The 22,020-nt window shown below is 47.9% G+C and overlaps 2 protein-coding genes across 4 annotated transcripts; both read left to right on the plus strand.

The window, feature by feature from the left end:
* The first annotated feature begins 1,217 nt into the window (after nucleotides 1-1,217).
* Nucleotides 1,218-4,668, plus strand: LOC115943071 (regulated endocrine-specific protein 18). 3 transcript variants are annotated; one of them, XR_004077674.2, is made up of 5 exons: nucleotides 1,218-1,373; nucleotides 2,282-2,332; nucleotides 2,505-2,658; nucleotides 3,627-3,759; nucleotides 4,000-4,668. XR_004077674.2 is itself a non-coding variant. In XM_031034886.2 (4 exons), exons 1-3 carry the CDS (start codon nucleotides 1,256-1,258, stop codon nucleotides 3,725-3,727), a joined length of 270 nt encoding a protein of 89 aa, XP_030890746.2. In that variant the 5' UTR covers nucleotides 1,218-1,255; the 3' UTR covers nucleotides 3,728-3,759; nucleotides 4,000-4,668. The 3 variants fall into 3 exon arrangements, 1 of the variants encoding a protein (XP_030890746.2); XR_014143988.1 differs by lacking the exon at nucleotides 2,505-2,658 and having other exon boundaries at nucleotides 4,000-4,039; nucleotides 4,151-4,668; XM_031034886.2 differs by lacking the exon at nucleotides 2,505-2,658.
* Nucleotides 4,669-14,614: 9,946 nt separating this feature from the next.
* LOC102732596 (regulated endocrine-specific protein 18) lies at nucleotides 14,615-20,382 on the plus strand. The gene is made up of 6 exons (XM_081815458.1): nucleotides 14,615-14,839; nucleotides 16,515-16,619; nucleotides 17,821-17,947; nucleotides 18,366-18,405; nucleotides 18,528-18,616; nucleotides 20,236-20,382. Exons 1-6 carry the CDS (start codon nucleotides 14,734-14,736, stop codon nucleotides 20,348-20,350), a joined length of 582 nt encoding a protein of 193 aa, XP_081671584.1. The 5' UTR covers nucleotides 14,615-14,733; the 3' UTR covers nucleotides 20,351-20,382.
* The last annotated feature ends 1,638 nt before the right edge of the window (nucleotides 20,383-22,020 follow it).

The raw sequence follows: 22,020 nt of genomic DNA on the forward strand, positions 1-22,020 counted from the left end.
TACACTCCAGTGAAGAGGCAGAAATGAACAAGTCATTATGAATAGCGGTGTGTGTTGTGGAGGAGAAGAGGGGTAGAAGTGAGGTGGTAATGATGTGAAGGGAGAAGAAACACACCTCTGAGAGGGTGGTATTGATGCTGAAACAAAGGGACAACAGTGAGGTCGGGGAGAGGAGGAAAGAGTTTGCAAGAGCTCAGGGGTTCACGAATGCAGAGGAAGCCAGTGTGGCTGGAGCACGGGGAGAGAGAGAGAGAAGGCAAAGACCGGAGAGTGAGGGGAGGCTAGGTCATGCTGCGCCTTACAGGCATGGGGGGGACGGTGTCAGCGATTAGTCTGAAGTGTAAAGGAAAGCCGTGGAAGAGGAGTAAGCAGTGGAGAAACATGCTTCAATTTCTATTTTAGAAAGCTCCTCCTGGTGCTTATAAAAGAGATTGTTGGGAGGCGAGTGGAACAACACGAATTCTAGGCTCCTGGGACACACCTCAATCTATCAGTTAATCCAGGCAACCAGACAAGAGGCAATCTCAGTAGCAGGTAAGAGATGATGGTGGTTTGAACCAGGGCAGTGGTATGGGGTTTGGAAAAGATAAAGCTTATCAAGGCCTGGGGGTTGGGGGTGGGGCAATGATAGAAAGGCGGGACAGTCATGGCCAATGTTAACTGAGCACTTACTATGTGCCAGTCCGGTCTACTTCTAAATGTTTCACAGAGTATTCAACTAATTAATCCTCCTAGGAACACTGTGAGCTAGATACTATTATCATCCTCATCTTAGAGGTGAACTGGGGCCCAGAGAAGTTAAAGTGCTGCCTGCAGGTGCTTGGGTTTGATCGCAGCCAATCTTACCTAGCACCCTGTCTGAAGGAGTACCCAAATAGGGGATCCTACTTCTCAAGAACTATGCCCAGATGCTGTTTACAGATTTTCAATTACACATGATAGCCACCTCCCCCGCCGCCCCCCCCATCTTTAATCCTTGGAGATAAGGAGGTGGAGGCGATGCTCCTGACACCCTCCTCCGGACACCCTCCTGTGTGATAGGGGTGTCCGGAGGGGGTTCTAGAGCGAGGCTCAACTATAGTCAGGAGCAGCCCACTTTTAAAAGGAGGACTCTGACGCCAAGACCCGGAAGAGCCCGGATTGGGGGCCTTGTAACCAGCCGCCGCAGTTGGCCCAGCTGCCGGAGGGGGGCGCTCGCAGCCGCTGCTGGGGTCTGGCCTAGGCCGCCGGCTGGAGCAGACGCTCCGACGCGACCATGCAGCAGCGGGCGCAGCGGGCGCGGCGGGCCCGGGGACCTGTGGGGATGCGTCTGATTCTTTGCTTCGTGCTGTTGAGTAGCTGCCCGGGGGGCTGGGACTCCGTTAGTCCCCACGGTCAGGAGGAAAGCTGGGGGAAGGGCCGGGAAACGGGGGCTGCGGGAGTGGCGGGTGCACGAAGTTCGGGGAACTGTGTTGGGTGGGGAAAGTCGGAAGGCATCTTGCAGGCGGGGGGTGGCGGGGGGCGTTAAAAGTCGGAAGGTGGAGGTAGGACGGAGGAGAAGCGAGCCCCAGGGGAGACTGAGGGTTCAGCAGGAGGAATGGAGAGGACCCCGGGTGGGCCAGGGGACACAGATCCGGGCCACGAGGCCACGGGAGAAACAAGCACGCGCTGAGGGCCAGGGTGGAGGTGCCTGGAGGTGAGGGGTAGGCAGAAGGAGCGGGGTGCTCAGGCATCCAGTCCCGACGACCTCGAGGAGATGACTGGGCCCAGCCAGGCGCCTGGGCTTACTTACCCTCCAGCCTGGGGACGCAGGTTTGGACAGCTGTGGGAGGACGCCTGGCCTTCCCCGCACTCGTGTTCCTCACCCTCCACTTGTCCTCCACGGGTCCTTGAACTTGGAGACCAGTGCGGAGGACTCCATGTGGGGCCCGCGCTCTGCGGAGGGCTGGGTGGGCGGCGAAGGGGTGGTAGGCCCTGTGCGGATGCCTGAACCCTTTGGCCTTCTGGATTCTGCCCCACCCCACCCCGTCTACCTGGACTGAGGAGGATCTGTATGATAGAAGGGTTATTCCCCACATCGTGCAGCTGGATATACTGTGGCTTCCAGGATGAGATCCTGGGCTGCCAGCCCTAATAGTCTGAACCCAGGTTCCAGGTTTATTCTTCCAAAGATTCCAGAACTCTTTTCAGCTCTTCACCCAGGAAGCAGCTGAACTTCTTCCCCCATCCCCAGCCTGTCCGCCTGTCTGTCCATTTCAATTTTTGTAGCCCTCTGAGGCTCTGCTCACCTGTCCATCTACAGGCTGTCTCTTGGCGCGAAGACTCTGCTCTTACCTGGAAGCCTGTGCCAAGGGTGAGTGAGACCCAGAGGATAAAGAGCAAAGGGCGGAGATGAAGGGAGAGCTGATAACCGGGAAGGGGGAGGGATCTGAGAGTGATGGTGGATAGGGTGCTGCTTCTCTGCAACCCTGACCTCCTGAAGGCTTTTGGCCAATGTCCCTGCTAATGCCATTCTGTGCCCTTAGAGGGACAGGGCCAGGTGGGAATGCAACTGTCCAGGTCCTGGCAAGAAGTCATCAGCCTGGCCTTCCAATACTGGCAAGGTGTGCTCCAGCGGCTGGTGCCTCAAGGTGAAAGCAGAAGAGCTGGAAGAGAGAGACCAGGCTGTCAGGTGTAAAGGTGGGGGAGGGATCCCCGGCTTGACATGAAAAGCACCTTCCACAAATTTCTCTGCCTGGAACTTTCTCATCATACTCACCTTTGTAGCCTCACCTGCCCAGATCCTGAGCTAGACAGGGTTGGTGGTCTCCCAGGCTTCGTGGGGAAGCTGTTCTCACTCGCCTTCTTTAGAGGAGCATGGTAGAGGCGATTAGAAGTCCCTGGAGGAGGTTGGCATCCATCTCCTTGGGACTAGCCCCGTACCCCTCCCCACTGTGCTATTCAAGTGCTCAGAGCCAGGGATCATGGGGTCTCCAGTCAGACCCTCCCTCTCCCCCACCGCCATACACACATAGTCCAGATTCTGAACTGGGTTGAGTAGGCAGCTCAGAGTTTATGGCAAATAGAAGCATGACAGATGGAGCTGGAGAGTGGGAGGGGATTCCTTGGGGGGCGTCTGACCCTTCTTGAAAGCAGGGTTTCATGGTTGTAAGGGGTTCAGAAGGGAGATCTGCTTGGAGTTCAAATGACTGCTACTGATGATCATGGTGTCTAATGTGCCAGTAATGCCTTAGAGCTTTAAAAACATTGTGTACATCCTCAGCTTCATTCAGTTCTCCTAACAGCACTGTTGTTAAATTCACATTTGACCACTTACGGTGCACCAAGCACCGTGCTAAGAAACTTACATGGATTATCTCCTGTAATTCTCTCAACAATGGTTCATCATTTCATGGATGAGAAAACTGAAGCTTGGCCAATTTAATTAAGTTGCCCAGGGCCACAGAAGTAGTAAGAACAGGGATTCCAATGCTGAGGGAGGCAGAAGGCAAACTCCTGCCCCCCAGCCAGTCTCTGGATCCCTCCAATGCCCTGTGGTCCTTACGCACTTGGGGGAAAGCAGAAATTCTAATCACACTCTGGTTTCTGGGGTGGGCCAATCCAGCCGTCCCAAGTGTCACCTCACACTCCTCCCTTTCTCCCTGCAGGACTGTTCTGGAAGGATGATGACCCTCAAGATGTGAAGACCCAGAAGATGGAGGACATGCCCAGGCTCCATGCCTCAGAGACCTGCATGAGGGATGCATAGGCAGCCTTTTCCATCAAAACCATTACGCCAAGGTGGGTGAGGCCTGTGGTCTGTCCACACTGCGCATGACCGGTAGACAGAACAGTTGGGAAGGAAAGGAGTGTCAGGGTTGTAGGTGGGATCCATCAGAAGTCCAGTGGATAGAATGAAGAGAGCACCTGTCTGATTCCAGCCCGAAGCAATACCATGATACATTGGTCATGTCTGCAAAAGGAGGGGATTTGGACCCATGGCTACTACTTGGTATCCCTGGCTTAATCTTTGTTTTCTAGGGGCAAGTGCAAAGAGAAACTCTGATTGCTGTTCCCTAAGGTGAGGGGCCCTCAGGGATTTTGAAATTCTTCATTTGGATCCCATCTCTTTTCCTCTGGGCCTTTTCACCATTTCCTCTTCACCTTTGACTCCTGCCTTCCTTCCCCTCAGAGCCCAGTGACCAAGGTGAACAAGGAACAATGCTTGGACTCTGAAATGGTTTCAGAGGTCCTGAACCAAGAGATGACCAACCATGGCAAGGCCCCCCTGCAGGGGAGGGCTTGGCCTTGTCCAGGAAAACTGAGCCCACCCAGGGCCTGTTTATAGAGGGAGGCAGGGTGAAGGAGGGAATAGACATTGGTTGATAAGGAATGAAAAGACTTCACTGAGGCTGATGGAGAACCTTCTGGAAGAGAGGGCCTGGAGGATGGAAAAGAACAGAGCTTCCAATACAGAGCCCGCCCAATCCAGCCTCTGCCGCTGCCCAGCTGTGATCTTGGACACATTCCCTAGGCTCTTCAAGTCCCTTCTTCTACATCTGTAAAATCGCAATGCTAATAAAGGCGACCCCTCTGGTGTTGCTGTGTGGATTAAAGACGATATATGAAAAATGCCAGTGGTTATGGGATTGAGGAAAAATTCTCCCTTTCCCCACTGGAGGGCGCCCCCACTTTCTCTCTCACAATTTATCACGGATTTCAGCAACTGCAGGATGCAGGGTCTGGGGGCCTCCAGTGGCCTCTTGTAAGATCAAGCACAGGCAGAGCTTGAAGGGCCTGCAGAAATCTACTTGGGAGGTCTTACAACTTAAAAGAAATATTGACTCTCTGTTTTTCTAAGAAAATCTTGAGTATGACATGACCCTAATCCTTACCTTGCCCATCCATCCATCCATATCTACATATCTATGTAAATTTCTCTTTCTCTATACACACACATACATACATATATACACATATATCTCTAAATATAAATCTAAAGCTACGATCCTTCAATGGGACAAGAGTACCCAGAGCCCCTCCCATTCAGCTTCCCCCTTGCTCTTCTCTGTGGTGTGGAGGAAATCACCTGGGGAAAAAGGTCTCAGGCATCCCCTTGGTCCCTTGAGCTCTTGGGAGCCCAGGTAAAAAACTACTCACCTCTTAGTTATCATTCATCTTTAGAGCTGTGAAACTGAGTGGGCAGGCCTGGAGCAGAGCCAGACCTGGTCTCCTGACCCAACTTTTCCCCACCCCAACCCCGCCTCCTTTCTCTCCAGGGCCCCAGGAGAGGTTGAGCTACTCTGCACATCAGACTTCTCCACACTAATGGTAGCCTGAGGAGGTGGCATTTGAACTTTGACCTAAATGACACTAGGAAGCAGCCCAGGAAGATCTGGAGGAAGAATCCCCAAGGCAGAGAGAATGACAAACACAATTGCCCTTAGGTGAGATTGCAGGGTCCTTCAGAGGAGAACAGACAGCAAGGCGTGTGGCAGGAGAGCGGCCCAGGACTACTCAGCATTCATAGTCTATAAGACAGGATTTGGGTTTTATTCTAAGTGCAATGGAAATCATCAGCGAGGGAAGGGCAATGTGATAAATATTTTATAAAGATACAGTGATGCTGCTGGAAGATGGATTATGAAATGGACGGGTAGAACCAATTCGAACTGTTTGGGGCTACTGAGTTGTCCAGGTGGGATCTGGTGGTACCCTGGACTAAGGTTGAGGCAGCATTGCTGGGAAGCTCCAAGCTGGACTCAATCCAGAGGCAGCCTGCACCTCAGAGGTGCTCCAGCCTTTTACCCCTTTCAAAGAAACTGGTCCTCCTGTCTGTCACCATGGCAGCCAGGCCTCCTTAGCTTGGATTGCTTGCTGGACCACATCGTTGGTCCTGTGACTGACCCCACAATGGGAGCCGGTTGCCATGGTTCTATCAAGTGTGCAAACAAGGAGCTAACATTCTCCTTCAGGCCCAGGGGACCAACCAGCCCTGTGTCTAATGGAAAATCCCTGGAAGGAGGTAAGATTAGAGATGGGGACCAGGGAAAGGCCTGTAGTCTGACAGCACCTGAGTCCCTTGTCTCAAGCCTTATTCACATCAAGCCTGCTATGGAGACTTGCTTGCTCTGCATTTGGTGGGGAGGGCTGGGGAAAGGAGTTGCAACCCCTGTCTCAGAGCATTCATTGAAAATTCCTTGTTTCTTTCCATTTTAGGCTGTTTTTGAGCCATTCCCTAGTCTGAGTCATGAGTCACGAGTCACAACCTCACAGCTGATTGAGGTCTTAGGGGAAGCCTCCCATCCCCCACACCTTCCTGGTGCTCTCAAGAAGGACAATTTCAGGCTGATCCAAATTTGGATCCAAATCCAAATGAAAGCCGATTTTCAAGCAAACTCTTTCTACAGACTTGTTTGGAGGCAGGATGGGTAGGGTTTGGACCTGACCGGAGCCTCTGAGGTGAGAGAGGTGGGATCAGAACCCAGGGAAGGTTGGGGTGTGGGATTCAGAGAGCAGAGCCCTTGTTGCCCCCAATGCCTGGGTTCCGATCCCTTCCTTCTCCCCTCACAGATCATTTCTAAGGCAGATGAAAGGCAAGATGGAATCACAGCTGGAGGGGCAGCCATCCCCACCCACATCTCTTCTTTTTTTTTTTTTTTAAAGATTTTATTTATTTATTTGAAGAGAGAGACACAGCGAGAGAGGGAACACAAGCAGGGGGAGTGGCAGAGGGAGAAGCAGGCTTCCCGCCGAGCAGGGAGCCCGACGCGGGGCTCAATCCCAGGACCCGGGGATCACGACCTGAGCCGAAGGCAGACGCCCAACGACTGAGCCACCCAGGCGCCCCACCCACATCTCTTCTATCTGTGGAAAGAAAGTCTTCCCTCCAGACCTCGGGTCTGGCAGGCCTGGGACCTCACTCTGCCTGTGAGGTTCACAGTACCTTCTGAGCATTAGGGTCCCCTACAGACCAGTCATGCCAGCTCAAAACCCAAGAACCCACACAGAGAATTCTGTGACTATAGGCTTTGCACATTTAATATTCTGATACCTGTGGTCACTTTGCCCCTGGGAGAAGGGGACTAGCCACCATTGCTCAATCCAACCAAACTCCAGACATCCCATGCCTCAAGCTTTTTATTTCTCAAAGCACTTAGCTCATTGATCCTCACAAATAGGAGCACATGGGAAAGTACCAAACCTACTGTCTGTTGAGGCTGATGTGACAAAATATTATAAACTGGGCAGCTATACACAACAGAAATTTATTTCTCACAGTTCTAGAGGCTGGGAAGCCACTAGGAGGCTCTGGCAGAATTGGTGTCTGGTGAGGACCTGCTTTCTGGTTCATAGACAGTGTCTTTTCACTGCCCTCACATGGACGAAGAGGCAACAGATCTCTCTGGGATCTTTTTTATAAGGGCACTACTCCCTTTCATGAGGGGTCCACCCTTAGGACCTAATCACCTCACAAAGGCCCCGCTTGCAAATACTATGTTATCATTTTGAGGGTTAGGATTTCAACATGTGAATTTTGGGGGGACACAAATATTCAGATCATCGCACCTACCTACTTATACAACCCAGGGAAATTAAGAGCCACTCCTCTGATAATACAGGCTTAACCATGCTGCCAAAGCATGTCCTAACCCCTGCATCTGTGCATCTAAGGACATAGCTAAACCTAATGCTCAACTCATCACATTTATCTATGTCTGGTTTTTATTAGTTAGGTTGGCCCCTACCACCTATCCTACTTTTCCCTAGCATACATTCACTGTGTCTGGCCACCACAACACATGGTTCCTGCCTCTAGGCAACTGAAGTTTAGTCAGGGAAGTAAGTTATACATATAACATATCCATGCAATAGCTATTTATTGAACAACTGTGTAGCAGACCAGTAGATGCCCTGCTTCTTATCCCCTGGCCCATCTCTGAGTTTGCCTGTAGCTGCAGGTAGGCTATGTCTGTACACGCCAGCAGCTTCCCATCTCAAGCTGGGACTCTGCTTCTTATCCTGTGGGATTTCTGGAATGCCAGGGGATCTTGCCTACCTGTGCTCAAGACAGCTCTGAGGTGTCTGGGATTTAACACCCTCAGAGGTAGCTCTCAATAGTTAAGGACGGAGTTTAGTGGATAAATACCCCAGCAGATTCGTCCCTGGTGGGGAAAATCTGAGACAAGCTCTACACAGATCCTCAGAGGTCCCCAGTAGGGTTCATTCCCAGTTGCCCATGATGATGGTGAATTTTATGTGTCAGTGTGACTGGGTAAAGGGATGCCCAGATAGATGGTAAAACATTATATCAGTATGTCTGTGTGAATGTCTCTGGAAGAGATCAGTATTTGAATTAGTAGACTGAGTAGAGAAGATGCCTTCACTAATGCAGGTGGGCATCATCCAATCTACCAAGGACCCAAACAAAACAAAGAGGTGGAGGGAGGGTGAATCTGCTCTCTGCTTGAGCTGGGACATCCATCCTCTCCCGCCCCTGGACGTCAGTGTTTCTGGTTTTTGGGCCTTTGGACTCAGATTGGAACTTATATCATCAGCTCTCCTGGTTCTCAGGTCCAGAGATGCAGCATTCCTGGTTTTTTGCTTGCAGAGGCAAACCATGGGATTTCTCAGCCTCCATCATCGTGTGCATCCTTTACTTCCTCATTTGGGGTTATTGAAACACTTTTCAGTATTTGATTTTAATGCATCAAATGTGTTTTTTATTATCTTCCTATACTTTTTAAGTGGTTGCTCTAGGCATCTGAGTATACACATTTAACTTTCCAAGGTCTGCTTATAATTGCTGCTTTACGGGGCACCTGGCCGGCTCAGTCAGTAGAGCGTGCGACTCTTGATCTTGGGGTTGTGAATTTGAGCCCCATGTTGGGTGTAGAGATTATTTAAAAATAACATCTTAAAAGAAATAATCATTGTTTTACCATTTTAAGTGGAATGCAGAGGTCTTACCAGTGTACGTTCCTTCCCTCTTCCCCATTTATGTCATAGCTGTCGACTAGAATCAATTACATCTACATACATTGGAAACTCTATCAATGTTAGAACTTTTGCTTTGAACCATCAAATGTTTTGTGAGTAATTCAAAAGGGGAAGAATAGCCTGTAATGTTTACACAGATAGTTCCCATTTCTATTACTTTCTCCTTTCTTGATGTTCTGGGTTTCCTTCTGATATCATTTCCCTTTTATCTGAAGAGCTTCTGTTAGCAATTCATTTAGAACAGGTCTGCTGGCTACAAATTAGTTTTTCTCCATCTTTGTTTCACCTTCATTCCTGAAGTATATTTTGCTGGGTATAGAATGCTGCATTGACAGCTTTTCTTTTACCACTTTAAAAATGTTATTCCATTCCTTTCTTGCCCCTGTGGTTCATCATGAAAAATCCAGTCATTTGGACTATTGTTCTCCTGTAAGTGATATGTTGTTTTTATCTGGCTGTTTTCAAGATTTTGTCTTTGTTTTTAGTTTTTAGAAGTTTGATTATGATGTGTCAGGGCATGGATTTCTTCAAGTTTCTCCTGTTTGTGTAACCAAACCCAAGTTCATCTGCCTGACACAAGGCAAAGGCCAATCAATCACTGAGACATTGAGTATGCAGCAAGGAGAGGGTTTATTCAAGAGGCAGCCAAGTGAGGAGATGAAAGGGCAAGCCTCAAATTTCCCTCCCCAAAGGGGGAGAGTCAGGGATTTTTAAAGGCAAGCAGAAAAGGGTCTCAGTAAAGGAGAAAGAAGCTTCATGACCCCAAAATAAAGGAAGTTAGAGAGTATTATGTGAGGCAAAATAAGTCAGTCAAAGAAAGACAAATACCGTATGATTTCACTCATATGTGGGATTTAAGAAATAAAACAGATAAACATGGGGAAAAAAGAGAGAAGGAAACCAGAAAACAGACTCTTTACTCTAGAGAACAAACTGAGGGTGTCTGGAGGGGCAGTGCGTGGGGGGATGGGCTAAATGGGTGATGGGTATTAAGGAGGGCACTTGTTGTGATGAGCACTGGGTGTTGTATGTAAGTGCTAAATCACTAAATTCTACACCTGAAACTAATATTACACTGTATATTAACCAATGAATTTAAATAAAAACTTGGAAAAGAAAAAAAATAAAGGCAGTTACTAAGTAGGAGACGTTCATTTCATTTTGCTCTTTCATGTCAAAGAGGTGGCCATTGGTCCTGACTGGTTCTGGCCAGCTTCTTACTGAAAACTTGGGTCTCTGCAAAACTGTCAACACATGGTTATCAGGGTGTCAGGCAAGGATGTTATCTTATAGAAACAGGGTGGCAGGCCCATTCTCAGAAAAAGTTGTACCTGTGCTTATCTGCCCCATTAATCCTTTGGTTGCTGGTTTCATTTGGAGTTCACTGAACTTATTGGATCTGTAGGTTTCTGGCTTTTGACAAATCTGGGAAGTTTTCAGCCATTATTTCTTCAAATATTTTTAATGAACTACCCCTTTTCTCCTCTACTTCTGGGACTCCAGTGACATGCTTGTTAGACTTTTAGCATTGTCCCACAGGTCCCTGGGGCTCTTGGTTTTTTTCCCCAATGTTTTTCTCTCTGTTGTTCTGATTGGATCACTTTTATTATTCCATCTTCAAGTTAATTGATATTTTTTCCTGTATTCTTATTCTGTTATTGAGCATTAAGTTTTTAATTTTGGTTATTGTATTTTTGGTTCTAAAATAGCACAATAGTAAATAAATAAATAAATAAATAAATAAATAAATAAATAAATAAATAAAATAGCACATTAGAGGAACAAACAGCGTAGCCAGTGGTAGGAAATGCAGTTGGAGAAGTAGGCCCAGAACTGGCTACTGGGGCCTTGCAGTTAGTAGCAAAGAGTCTAGATTTTATACAAAGAGCAGAAGAAAATCACTAGGGATTTTAAGGAAATGAACAGAATTATGTGATGTACAATTTTAAAAGACCGCCCTAGGGGTGCCTGGGTAGCTCAGTCGGTTAAGTGTCTGCCTTTGGCTTGGGTCATGATCCCAGGGTCCTGGGATTGAGCCCCACATCCAGCCCTCTGTTCAGCAGGGAGTCTGCTTCCCCCTTTCCCTCTGCCTGCTGCTCCCCCTTCTTGTACACACACTCTCTCTCTCTGTCAAATAAATAAATAAATAAAATCTTTAAAAAATAAAAAATAAAAGACCACCCTAGCACTGCTAGGGGGGGGAGGCGGGAATCCAGACCCTCATGCTCTCCAAGGAAACATCTTCTGCCTCCTGTCACCATGGCAACTGTGCTTCATTGCCTGGATTGGTCGCTGTGGTGACAGCAGCAGCACTAAGTGACTGATCCCCACAATGAGGACTGGTTGCCATGGTGCTAAAGTCTGCATAAAAGAATTTGCCACTTTTCTCCAAGTCAAGGTCCTTGACTAGCTCTAAAACTATGGGGACATCAGGGGAGGGAAGAGAAGATCAGATATGGGACCCAAGGGGACGCCGGCTGTCAAGCAGTTGCTAAGTCACTATGCCTCAGGACTTGCCCAAATCAGGACTGCTATTAGAGCCTATTATTTATTGGGGGAGAGGGGGTTTATGTTGCAGGTGGGAAGTCCTCCAGCACATATACACACAAATTCCAAATCCCATGTTTCCTTACACTTCAGAGCTTTTTAAACTGTTTCCTTCTTGAGCAGAACTTTGTAGCTGATTGAGGCATCCCTGCATTACCAGCTAGAGGGGAAGTTCTAGGACAACCTGCTTCTGGATTTTTAAAGTGGGTTTTTAATCAAAACTCCTTCTGTGGGCTTGTCTGGTGGCAGGACAGGTGGGCTCCAACCAGAGCCTCTGGAGTAAAATATGTAGGGCCAGAACAGAGAAGAGATTTGGGGTGGTGATGGTGCAGAGGGTAGCCTGGTTTCAGATCCCTTTCTCCTTCCAGACATCATTCATCAGGTGAATGCAAGGCAGGGTAGGGCCACAGCTGAATTGCAATCCTTCCTCACCCTCTCCCCCCACCACAATTTCTGGTGATCTTTTTCCTCTTGGGAAAGGAACTTTTCCTCCCCTTGAACTCCAGGCCTAATAGGCCTGAGAACCTGCTTGGTCTTCTGAGGTTATTACTCCCAGCTTTAAGGTGCCTTGCAAGAATAGCAAAAAGAAGTGCAGTAGCAATGCCTACATAAGTTATTATTTTGCTAGCTATTTCCCTGGCAGTTTGAAATCTTTTTTTTTTCTTTAAGGTTTTATTTATTTATTTGAGAGAGAGAGAGAATGAGAGAGAGCACATGAGAGGGGTTAGGGTCAGAGGGAGAAGAAGACTCCTTGCCGAGCAGGGAGCCTGATGCAGGACTCAATCCAGGGACTCCAGGATCATGACCTGAGCCAAAGGCAGTCACTTAACCAACTGAGCCACCCAGGCGCCCTGGCAGTGAAATCTCAGAAAGGAGAGAGAAGCACTGCCACCTCTGCTCAACTAACCAAGAACCAGTATGTGCCTTTTTCCTATAGCATTATAGATCTCAAAGCAGATTCAGAATCATTTGCTCTTAGGCCTCAAATTATTTCTGTAAACAATTTTCAAATATGTATAGCACAAGTTGGTGATAACCAGATAAACCTCTAGTTCCTGGTGTGACAAAATGGCTTGTGTTAGTCTCCTAACATTGAATATATATGCCCTAGACAAAATATAAAAATAACTGTTTGAAAGCATGGAGACCACCCAAAAGCAAGAAAAGCTAAAGGGAATATAATCCTTGAAAAAAGGAAAGTCCACAGATGAGTCCTACACTTAACAGGCTTTCCTCCTAAGGACACTTCACAGTTTCCTGCAGCACATGGGGAAATAGAGCTCAGGCAGAAAGTGGCACTCTGACCAGCCTCAGAAACACAGGTTGGAGCACAGAAATGCCAGAGCAACTGGAAATTGAGGAAGAAATCTGGGAAATGAGTGAAGTGAACCCAAAATCCACATACAAATTTCCCTCAAATACTTAATTACCTTTTATTTATTTATTTTTAAAGATTTTATTTGTTTATTTGAGAGAGAGAGAGAATGAGAGAAACAGGAGGAGTGGCAGAGGGAGAGGGAGAAGCAGACTCCCCGCTGAGCAGGGAGCCCGATCTGGGGCTCAATCCCAGGACCCTGGGATCATGACCTCAGCCGAAGGCAGAAGCCTAACCCACTGAGCCACCTTCTGAAGGCTTAAATGAAGAATCATTTTCTTGCCTTTTTCAGCTTCTAGACACTGTTTGCATTCTTTGGCTTGTGACCTCTTCCTGGCATCTCTCCAACCTCTTCCAATGTCACATCTCCTACTAATAACTCTGACCCTCCTGCTTCTCTCTTATAAAGACCCTTGTGATTGTATGGCGCACACCTGGAAAATCCAGGCTAATCTCATCTGAAGTTAATCACTTTCTAAGATTAATCACACTGCAAAGTCCCTTTTACCATATAAAGTAACATATTTAAACTCCAAAAAAAAATAAAAAATAAAAAAAATAAAGTAACATATTCATAGGTTCAAGAGACTCTGACATGGACATCTTTAGGGGCCATTATTCAGCCTACCACAGATGCCCGGTATTGTGGTTATGTAGGAAACTATTGTTAATTCTAAGAGAGGCATATTGAATTATTTAGGAGTGAAATGTCATGATGTCTGTAAGTTACTTTTAAATACTTCAAGAGAAAGAAGCAATTCTGACAAAATCTTAATAATTGTTAAGTCTAGCTGATACATATATGTGTTCATTAGATTCTTCTCTTTTTTAATATTTGAGGATTTTCATAATAAATTTGTTAAGCTTAATGAAAAAAATATTGAGGGGTGCTTGGCTGGCTCAGTAGATAGAGCATGTGACTCTTGATCTTGAGGTCATGAGTTTGAGCCCCACATCGGGGGTAGAGATGACTTAAAAATTTTTTAAACGTAGGGCGCCTGGGTGGCTCAGTTGGTTAAGCGACTGCCTTCGGCTCAGGTCATGATCCTGGAGTCCCGGGATCGAGTCCCGCATCGGGCTCCCTGCTCAGCAGGGAGTCTGCTTCTCCCTCTGATCCTCCCCCATCTCGTGCTCTCTCTCTCTGTCTCATTCTCTCTCTCAAATAAATAAATAAAATCTTTTAAAAAAAAAAAAAGAAATGTTAAAAAAAAAATTTTTTTTAAATGTAAAGAAAAATGTTGAAATGCCAGTCTGGTTTAGAAAGCTCACACACTAGCCTATAACTAAACAAGAATAGACGCAAGAGATCAGTTAGCTTGTTAGTGGTTTGAACCAAGGCGATGGTAGTGGAGAGAAGTGGATGGATGTGCGATATATTTTGCAGGTTGAACTCATGCATGTTGAAGGTTTTTAAGAGGTGAGGGTAAAGTAAGCATCAAGGATAATAAAAATAGACTAATTACATTGAGTGTCTACTGTCCAGTTGCTATTCATATTTAATCCTCATAACAAGCTTATGAGGTAGGTACAATTCGCACCCGCATCTTACGTGCAATTCGTTTGTACAACTTTGGGGCTGAGAGTAGAAGCAGTAGTCCTTGGGACCTGGTTTACGTAAAAAAGCGGGTGCCTGGGGGTGAGTTGGGATGGCTCTGCCTGCGGTAAAGGGAAGGAGTTGGCTACGCGTCCGCGGGGGCAGGGACGAACCGCGATTGGCCAAGCTGCCAAGGGAGGGTTGTGCAGATCCAGCGTACACTGCGGGTGGGAAGCTACAGTCCAGCTCAGCCCCTCCAGCTGCTGTCTCTACTTTCTCTGCGACTTAGGAGGGGGGCGAGCGCGCGGAGCTGAGGAGGATGCAGCACCTGCTGTGGCCTAGGGACTCCGGGGGGTTCTGGCTGCTCCTCTGCTTCCTGCTGCTGAACAGCCGCCCAGGGGGCTGCAGCGACATTAGTGGCCACGGTCAGGAGGAAACCTGGGTGGGGCGGGGGAGGGGGGTGCGGGCAGACCAGAGAGCGCTCCTGAGAGAAGTGGAGGAGGGGGCCTCAAGATTAGGAACTCAGGAGGAAAAGGATGTGTTGAGGGACGTGAAAAGAGATCAATGTAGAGAGCGTCTTGTAGAAAGAGACGCAGGCTTGAGGTGGGGCTCCGCATATGGGATCTGGACTTAAGAAAAGCGACGGAAAGACGAGTGGGCAGAGGGAAGTAAGCCCCGCCTATGCCGCCAAAGGAGAAGTTAAGACACACCGAGGGGCCAAGGAAGAGAAGCCCAGGGCTGAGGGATAGGCAGGGGACCCGGATTTCTGGACAATAGGAGCAGAGACGCACGGGTACGGGGTCCTGGCTCCAGAGAGAAAGCTGGGCGGAGAAACGAGCTAGGATTTCATCACAAGCCCTCTGAGCCTGGTATCTGCGCTCTGATTTCAGATCAGAAGGGGAATATTAGGCTGGGGTAAAAGAGAATGGAGGGGGAAAGAGTCCATCCTTCTTCCTCTCCCTCCACTCAGCCTTCGGGGTAGACCAGCGCTGACAACGTCTGAGCGGCCAGAGACCGACTGCGCAGACTCGAAGATTCCAGTGCCAGGCGCCTGGGGAAGAGCGCGCAAACTCCTAGTCTGACGCCAACTTTCCCCGCCCGATTCTTGGGTTTAGAGGCCAGTGCAGAGGGCTCGCGAAGAACTGTGGGAGGAGGCCTGGTGGCGGATGACAGGAGAGATGTGGGTGTGGCGGGGGAGGGGGACGTTCTTGTAGGGATGCCTCTGCCGCCCAGACGCCTCTTCCAAGCCACGCGTCGGTCACTCCCTCAGCACCAAGGACAGCGCCAGGAGCCCTGTGGGTCTGACAGAGGGCGTCCAGGTCACCACTTTTCCTATCTGTCCTGGAAGGATGCCTCAGACAACAATCTCCCTTCCAGAAGAAGCTCTTTTCTTTCTCATGAGGGTGCTGGAGATTCTGCTCCTTCCGAAAGCCAGGAAACTGGTGTGGGAATCCATTTGATTTCGGAGGACCATTCCCTTTTCTTAACGCCTGTCCATAATGACTCATGGTAATTCCACTATATAAAAAATGGACTCTCTACCAACTCTACCCCATCTACTTGGAATAATGAAGGCGTTGTAGCATTAGGGATTATCTCCTCCCACACTCTCTCGTTCCCCTATGCACAGTTAGATAAACTGTGGCTTTCAGGACAAAGATCCAGACACACAAACCCTATGCATACCAATACTTGTTTCCTCAAAGGATTCTAGGCCTCAATCTCCTCCAGGCTTCCAAGCCTTTGAGATGCAGTTCACCTGCTTCCCATGCCCCATTGTTCATCTGATTATCCATTCCATGTGTATAGCTTTCTGAGTCTCTGCTTACTTCATCCTCCACAGGCTGCTCTTTGCTTGTAAGCTTGGTTCTCATCTGGAAGTTGGCATCAAAGGCGAATGAGGTTCCAAATAACAAGGCAGGTGGTGATGGGGAAGGGAAAATGAAAAGAAGGAGGACTTGAGAGGAGGAAAGGGTCTGGTGAGGGGGACAGAGACCGGGGAACCCAGGGGTAATAGTGGAAGAAAGATGCTTTTCTTCAGCTGGGATTTGAAAGGCTTCTGGCCAAGCTCCTTGCTGATGCCACCATTCTGCCTCTTAGATGGTCAGGGCCAAGTGGGAATGGGGCAGCTCTGGCCCCTCCAAGGATTTGCCAGTCCAGTTTTCCAGCACTTACAAGTTGTATTCCAGCAGATTGTGCCCCAAGGTGAGTAAGGGCTGGAGAAGAGTGGCTGGGACCTGATCAGAAAAGTTGGAAAGAGTGAGGGGCTGTTTGACCTGAGGATGGGCTTTCTTCCCCAGATGTCTCTACTTGAAACTTTCCTGTCATGCTCACCTCATGGAAAAGGGGGTATGACTGGAATGGGGGTGGAGTTGGATGGGTGGGCTCTTTGCCCTTGAACACTCTGGAAGAGGCCAGCATCCAGTTCCTTCTGATGAGTCCCAACCCCTAGTGCTATCTGAGTTTTTCCATAGCCAGCAATCCTTGGGTTCTCAGCCAGGAGAACACACCTACACACCCCTCAGCCTCTGAGTAGGAAGCAGAATAAATAGGATCATGAATAGATAGGAGGCATGAAAAGGAGTGAAAAGTCCCTTGGAGACAGAAGGCTGACCCTTCCTTAGAGCAGAATTTCATGGATGGGGGAAGGGTCAGAAAGGAAATCTACCCTGAGTTCATATTACTGCTGTTACCACTACTGATGTCTAATATGTGTGTGATGCCTTAGAGCAATGGTTCTCAAAGTGCATCAGGACCAGCAGCATCAGCATCACCAGAGAACTTGTTAGAAATGCTCATTCTTGAGCTTCACCCCAGACCTACTGAATCAAAAACTCTGGGTGTGGGGAACAGTAATTTGAGTGGGTTTTTTTGTTTTAAAGATTTTATTTATTTATTTGAGAGAGAGAAAGAGAGCATGAGTGGGCAGGGGGGAGGGTGAGGAAGAAGCAGACTGTCCGCTGAGCAGGTAGCCTGGCTCAGGGCTCCATCCCAGGACCCTGAGATCATGACCAGAGCTGAAGGCAGACACTTAACCAACCGAGCCATCCAGGCGCCCCTAATTTGTTGGAATTGGAAATTCCAGAATTTAGAAATTCTGATGCACACTAAGGTTTAGGAATCACAGCCCAAGTTTTCTAAGCACTCTTTACACCCCTAATCTCATTTAGTCTTCACAATAGCCTCAAATGAATCAGCAAACAGAATACAATCCTAGTGGAAGGTTCACTATACACCAGGCACTATGCTAAGTAATGTTTATACACCAGCTCATTTAGTTCTCTGCACAAGTTGTGATTCTTTATCTACTTGAGGGAGAGGGGGATTGCTGGTCTCACTCCAATTCCTGGAGTGGACCAGTCAGTGTGTCTCAGGTGTCAGTTCACCACATCCTTTTACCCTGCAGGTTTGTTCTGGAGGAATGACATTACCCAGGATGTGAGGGCCCAGAAGCACATCAGCAGATTCCACCCCCAAGATCCATGTCTGAGGCATGGGCAGGCAGCCTTTCCCACCAAAACCACTGGGATAAGGTGCGTGAGGTCAATGGCTGGCCCATGCTGTCTAGCAGACAGACAGCAGGGAGGGAACAGATGTTAAAACTGTAGGGAAGAGGGGCACCTGGGTGGCTCAGCCATTAAGTGTCTGCCTTCGGCTCAGGTCATGATCCCGGGGTCCTGGGATCAAGCCCCGCATCGGGGTCCCTGCTCCATGGGAAACCTGCTTCTCCTTCTCGCACTCCCCCTGCTTGTGTTCCCTCTCTCGCTGTGTCTTTCTCTGTCAAATAAATAAAATCTTAAAAAAAAAAACTACAGGAAGAGCTCCTGGCAGGACTATGAGAGTCATCTATGAGAGGTTCTGTCTGGGATCCATGAAAAACAACCACCAGCCTCTGCAGAAGGAGAGGAGATGGGTGTTAGCAAGTTCCATCTGTCATCCCTGTCTCTTTAGGAGCAAGCAAGAGGAGAAACTTCGACTCCTATTCCCCAAGGTAAGACTTACGTGTCTTCTCAAGAGTTTTCAATCCCTGACTTTGGATCCTATCCCTTTTCCTTCTGGAACCCCGTCATCCTTTTCTGCCTTCTTCTTGACTCCTGGCTTCCCCTCTCCCAGAACCCAATGGCCAAAGTGAACAGGGAGCAGTGCTTTACCTCCAAAGTGGATTTGAAGATCCTCAATGAGAGGGGACCGACGCTGTCAAGGTAAGGGGTTTACTTTTTCTCTGGAGGTTGGAATCACCAAGAACCTGTTTAAAAGAGGGAGGCCCCTATGAAGAAGGGAATAGATATTGAGGTGTGAACAGATAAGCTGAAGAAAAGTTCTTTCCTTTCCCAATCAAAGGTTATCCCCATCCTTCTTCTCTCACAGAAACACCTGTGGGCATCTGTATGAGAGGTTGGGAGGGTATCAGTATGAAAGGTTAGGAGGCAGATGCTGGGAGCCTCTAAGGATGAGATGATCTAAAAGATTGTGCATAGACACTGAGTCTCACATAGGCATTGAAAGTTGCCAAATTAAAGCAAATTAAATTAAATTCTTTTTTTGCTACTCCATGGCCTGGGCAAAGTGACCAGGGCAAGGCTCTGGGTTATCTCCTTGAGATACTTGAACTCTTCAGAATCTAGATTTGAAACACACATCCAGGGGCGCCTGGGTGGCTCAGTCAGTTAAGCATCTGACTCTTGATTTCAGCTCAGGTCATGATCTTAGGGTTGTGGGATTGAGCTCTGTGTTGGGCTCCTTGCTCAGCGTGAAGTCTGCTTAGGACTCTCTCTCTCCCTCTCCCCCTCCCCCCGCTCACACTCTAAATAAATAAATAAATAAATAAAATCAATCTTAAAAAAACAACAACACGCATCTAGCACTCCCATCTGTCTTTATAGATGAGACATTGGGGCTGGTCAAGGGTCAGGTTCATGGCAGAGCCAAGACTGGACCCAGGTCTCCTGAATCATAGACATTTCCCTTGCACAGCCCCTGCCTGTCCTCTCAGGGACTGCAGTGAGAATAGGGCTGTTCCAAACGTCAGACTCCTCCACACTGATGAAAGTCTTTTTTTTTTTTTTAGACTAAGACCTGAATTGCAAGAAGGTGGCAGCCAGAGGAAGGTTTAGGGAGGAGCATCCCAAGCAGAGAGCACTGCAGTGACAAATGCCCCGAGGCGGGTATACCATTCACTTTAGAGGAACAGGTGGAAAAGTCAGTGGCAGAAGATTAGGTTGGAGAAGTAGGCCCCGGAATGACCATCCAGGGGCTCATGGATCATAGTGAAAAGTTTGGATTTTAAGTGTAGTGACAACTTCACTGGGAAGTTTCAAGGAAGGAGTGACATAATGTGATACACAATTTCAAAAGGCCCCTCTCATGATAATGGGGTATAATCTCTGTGAGAAAAGCAAGCGTGAAAACTGAGAGCCTGCAAGGAACTCGCACCTCAGGGGGCTTCCAGACGCTCAGGCTCTCCTAGGAAACCAGTTCTTGCTCCGTCAAGTGACAGCTGGCCTTCCTAAGCCTGGAGTGGTTGCTGGGTCGAGGCATTTAGAGCTAAGTGACAGACCCACTTGTAAGGGATGGTTGCCATGGTGCTTCTGTGAATGCAAACAAGGTGCTGCCATTTTTCTCCAGCCCAGAGCCCAAGGGAAAAGCACAGAAGGGAGGGTGAACTATTTGTGGGAGCCAAGGGGACAGACAATGGGTGGGCTGAGTCACTGTAGCTTACATAAATCAGGCTCTTATTGAAGGATTTTGTGAAAGAGAGTAGATAAGGAAGGGGCCACCTCCCCATATACTGATTCCAATCCTTTGTTTCTTCTTGTTTTAGGGCTTCTTTGAGCCACCCCCCACTGTGGGCCAAAGCCTTATTGCTGACTGAGACCTCAGGTGGAGCCCCTCTGCCCCAATGCTCTCCCATTTGCCCTCCAGGGGGACAGTTCTAGGATGACCCTAATCTGGATCATTAAAGTGGACTTTCATGCAAACTCTTTCTGTGATTTGTCTTGAGGCAGGATGGGTGGGGTTTGGAAATGGCCAGAGCCCCCGAAGTAAAAGAATAGGGGTGGACCAGGGGCGCCTGGGTGGCTCAGATGGTTAAGCGTCTGCCTTCGGCTCAGGTCATGATCCCAGAGTCCTGGGATCGAGCCCCACATCGGGCTCCTGGCTCAGCCGGGAGTCTGCTTCTCCCTCTCCCTCTGCCTCTCCCACTGCTCATGCTCTCTCTCTCTCTGTATCTCTGTGTCTCAAATGAATAAATAAAATCTTTAAAAAAAAGAATAGGGGTGGACCAGAACAGGCGTGCAGTGAAAAAGCACAGCTCTTCGGTACTGGTAGAAGGCTGGTTTTTGTCTTGTCTTCCCTGAAGTGGGGAAAGTGAGAGAAGGACCAAAGCTGGAATGCAGGCTTCCCCACTCACACCTACCTGCACTGTGTGGTCTAGTTGCATGCCCTTCCATGTCAGACACACCTGGACCCTGCTATTTTATGTGGGTCTTCCTCCCCCTGCCAGCCAAGAATCAAGAGAGAAGTGCTCTAACCAAAGTGTACACACATTAAATATTTTGATGGCTCTTGCCAGTTTGCTCCTGGTAGCTGAAAATCTTAAAGGGAGTGGGTAATCTGACCACCTATGCTCAGCCCAGCTGAACACCAGAATATCCTGTTTGCAGAGCTTTATACTTCTCAAGTACTCTCACACTCATTGGATACTCAGTGTAAGCAAATGGGCAGATATCAGGATTTGATTTCTCTAAGGAGTTATGGAGTTGTATACCTATGCTAATGATCATATAGCTATAAACCTAAGTTTATAGACTTCCCTGGCTGTAAGTTATACTTCAATAATAAATAATAATAACTATGAACTTCTCAAAGTAAAAAATGTAAAAAGGGAATAGGAGAAAAGATGTTTCTGAAAAGAAGAAGATGGGATGATTTGCTTTACCTGCTATCAATACTCAGTATGAAGCTGTAGTAATTAAGAAAGTGTGGTATTGGAGCACCTGGGTGGCTCGGTCAGTTGGGCATCTGTCTTGCCTCAGGTCATGATCCCGGGATCCTGGGATTGAGCCCCGCATCGGGACCCTTGCTCAGCGGGGAATCTGCTTCTCCCTCTCCCTCTGCCCTCCACCCCACTCGTGCTCTCTCTTTGTCTCTCTCTCAAATAAATAAATAAATAAAATCTTCAAAAAAATATAAGATAGTATAAGAATAACTTCATGTCCTAATGGTTAGAAAAGATTTCTTAAAGAGGAAATGAAAGTGCAAAAAATAAAGGAAAAGATAGTACATTTAGTACATTAAATTAAGAATATCTATAAACTCTAGGGGCACCTGGGTGGCTAAATTGGTTAAGCCTCTGACTCTTGATTTCGGCTCATGATCTCAGGGTCATGAGATTGAGCCCCACATTGGGCTCCATGTTTGGCAGGGAGTCTGCTTGGGATTCTCTCTCTCCCTCTGCCCTTCCCCACGCTTGTGCACACACTCTCTCTCTAAAATAAATAAGTAAATCTTTTTAAAAAAGAATATGTATAAACACAACTGAAGTAAAAGTTTTAGGATATACTATTATCTCTGCCATGTGAATGCAAAATTCTTCCAGCTATCTTCC

The sequence above is a fragment of the Leptonychotes weddellii genome, chromosome 3 (assembly GCF_054177405.1).
Source record: "Leptonychotes weddellii isolate Sample4059 chromosome 3, ASM5417740v2, whole genome shotgun sequence".
Classification (NCBI taxonomy): domain Eukaryota; kingdom Metazoa; phylum Chordata; class Mammalia; order Carnivora; family Phocidae; genus Leptonychotes; species Leptonychotes weddellii.

What these genes read in the sequence shown, in the direction of transcription:
- LOC115943071 (XM_031034886.2), top strand. Translation starts at nt 1,256, where the DNA reads ATGCAGCAGCGGGCGCAGCGGGCGCGGCGGGCCCGGGGACCTGTGGGG. An exon ending in GGACTCCGTTAGTCCCCACG is followed by an intron (nt 1,374 to 2,281) that starts GTCAGGAGGAAA and finishes GTCCATCTACAG; the next exon opens with GCTGTCTCTTGGCGCGAAGA. An exon ending in CCTGGAAGCCTGTGCCAAGG is followed by an intron (nt 2,333 to 3,626) that starts GTGAGTGAGACC and finishes TTCTCCCTGCAG; the next exon opens with GACTGTTCTGGAAGGATGAT.
- LOC102732596 (XM_081815458.1), top strand. Translation starts at nt 14,734, where the DNA reads ATGCAGCACCTGCTGTGGCCTAGGGACTCCGGGGGGTTCTGGCTGCTC. An exon ending in ACCAAAACCACTGGGATAAG is followed by an intron (nt 17,948 to 18,365) that starts GTGCGTGAGGTC and finishes CTGTCTCTTTAG; the next exon opens with GAGCAAGCAAGAGGAGAAAC. An exon ending in TTCGACTCCTATTCCCCAAG is followed by an intron (nt 18,406 to 18,527) that starts GTAAGACTTACG and finishes CCCCTCTCCCAG; the next exon opens with AACCCAATGGCCAAAGTGAA.